At 35.7% G+C, this 2,355-nt stretch overlaps 1 protein-coding gene across 1 annotated transcript; it reads right to left on the bottom strand.

The window, feature by feature from the left end:
- Positions 1-907: 907 nt before the first annotated feature.
- On the bottom strand, positions 908-1,556 carry LOC122396692 (cell wall integrity and stress response component 1-like). The gene is made up of 2 exons (XM_043395304.1): positions 1,485-1,556; positions 908-1,225 (listed from the first exon to the last, which is right to left on the bottom strand). Exons 1-2 carry the CDS (start codon positions 1,542-1,544, stop codon positions 908-910), a joined length of 378 nt encoding a protein of 125 aa, XP_043251239.1. The 5' UTR covers positions 1,545-1,556.
- Positions 1,557-2,355: the final 799 nt, after the last annotated feature.

Genomic DNA, 2,355 nt, shown 5'->3' with positions numbered 1-2,355 from the left:
CTTTCACAACGGGAGCAAGGTCTTATTTTTTCGAGCGGATGCTTCGTTGTCTACTTTCATAGTTTCGGTGGAGCACCCGACTCTGTACACGCGACCGAACCAAATTAAGATTATATTACAATCACGAGACATTCGTTGATATGCAATACACATTTCGCTTCTGTAATTTAATCGTTTTCGATCGCACTTTCTACGCGTGTTCCTACATGCTCTTCGATGTACGATTCTTTTCGCACAGTTATTAATACTAATTTCTCTAATTAAATCTAATTTCACTCGTACTTTCTAGATATTAATTCTTCCGAGTGACTTCGATTCTAATTATCTTCTTGATCATAATAAGTTCCGAAATGAAGAAACAAAGCAGCGAGTAGATACGTAAGAAAAGAACGTACTGATTGTTAAGAATCAAATGGTGTGTATCAATTAGTATACGTTTATTGTAGGATTTAATTATAATTAGACGGAAATATTAACTTATGTAATTTAATTATTTTCTTGGGATATTTTGTATTGAAACAATTTGAAAAGAAAATTATAATACGTTAACAAAATTGTTTGCAATATCGACTGTGTTTAACACTCAAGAGGTTACAAAACAGAGATCTATGTTATCGCGTCGTAAATATCAAAGATAGTAGCGCCATCTTTCGTATGTGATCCCATACAGGTTCGAAACTTGATGATATATGAACGAATATATCAGCATTCGATACATAGTATTAAAAATATGATTTATTCGAGAGTACAGAATTATACGTATCGAGCGAGTAGCAAAATTCTACAACAATGTTATTTTTTCATTGACAGTGCTATCGTTGAAAATGTTATGCGTGAATCGATTAATAACGAAGCTTTATAATTTTTAAAAAAGGTTTCGTGGCTGATAAATTTTACTCTAGCCACTTTACATCATCATCGTCGATGGTATTGCCGATGAACTTGACGGAGTAGACTGCGTCGTTGACGTCGACGTTGTACTTGATGGCGTCGATGACGAAGTTGGCGACATTGACGACGAACTTGACGTTGTCGACGTAGGGTTTGTCGATCCATGAGGCAAATACAACTCAGGGCATTTAATGGCGCAGGCAAGGTTCATTATGTACTCCGTATCGTCCGTTGAGTCGCAAAAGTTTACGCAAAACGCGTGTCGTATGGGTTCCAAAATATTAAAGCCGAATCTCGGTGTATTTACGTCGATCTTTCCTTGCAAAAGCACTTCCTACATTATACAAGAAAAATATAAATATTTATCGCTTGGAACAGTGGTGTTTAAACTGGGGACCACAGATAAATTTGTGGGAGTCTTTAATTTACCCTTTCAGTGATGATAACTCTTAAATACAAAAAGAGAAGAAACCCTTAAAATATAGGTACGAAGTATACTCGATTAACTTTCAATTAAAAGAAAATTAAATAACAGTTTTAATAAAAGCTGTTGAGATTCTCGTAAAAACACTAAAAACTATGTCAAATCTAACCTGTGACCTGACAGATCCGATCAATATCAGCAAAGCAATCCATGGTACGAAGTGTGACATAACGAACTCGCTCTAAGAGAATTCAGACGGAAAGTGACACTGGTAATATTTTCCAACGAATGTCTTGACCAGCTTATATACATACACCCGGGGCCCTGAATCGTTGAAAAATTCATACTTGACCTATTCTTACTATTTTTGATTTTTTTCAACTCGGAAACTATAGCCACCTTTTGTGGCAGATAACACACAGAATGCTTATCTCGATGCTTTGTGCAAGTTCCTAACAAAGTAGCAGCACCTTACACACATTAATAATAGTACCTATCATTAAATAAAATACAAAACGGATCGATCTAATAAAAAACAAACTCGAACACTTTTCAGAAAATGAATATTTGGGGACAAATCTTTTTTATGTTCTCCGTTAAAACAAAATATTGCAAAAGAACTTTGAAAGTCGATTGTAGCAAGTTTCTTTAACGTTCTGCCTTCATGCAAATCAGACTTCCGTGCGTGACTAAAGAATGAAGGAAAACTTCATGGTTATGGTTGTTAACGTATGGTTTGTTATTAGTTAACGTCGAGCAAGATCGAAATTTATTGACGTGTACGTAGGTATGACTCGAATCTGTAGTCACGCTGTTACTTATCGTATCAAAAGCCCGTGCCTAATTATATGCAACCTGGTTTGCATCTGTGCACGGAGCTATCGATAGTCCGCCATTGTCTGGCTTGATTAAAACCTCCATGGAAAGAAAGTGTTCTGAATCCTATCTATCTAGAACTGTTAAACGATACCTTACACCTTGTTGCAACATCGAGTGTGTAACAAACATGTAACAACAATGCAATTTAATTAAAAAAGAGT

The sequence above is a fragment of the Colletes gigas genome, unplaced genomic scaffold, assembly GCF_013123115.1.
Source record: "Colletes gigas isolate AHSC1104 unplaced genomic scaffold, ASM1312311v1 Colletes_gigas_Sc00001, whole genome shotgun sequence".
NCBI classification, from domain to species: domain Eukaryota; kingdom Metazoa; phylum Arthropoda; class Insecta; order Hymenoptera; family Colletidae; genus Colletes; species Colletes gigas.
This window is presented reverse-complemented; position numbering and strand designations above follow the sequence as displayed.

Bases quoted from the DNA above. Each gene is read 5' to 3' on its own strand.
- LOC122396692 (XM_043395304.1), bottom strand. From the start codon at position 1,544: ATGTCACACTTCGTACCATGGATTGCTTTGCTGATATTGATCGGATCT. The intron at 1,226-1,484 runs GTTAGATTTGAC...TGTATAATGTAG, and splicing joins TCGGATCTGTCAGGTCACAG to GAAGTGCTTTTGCAAGGAAA.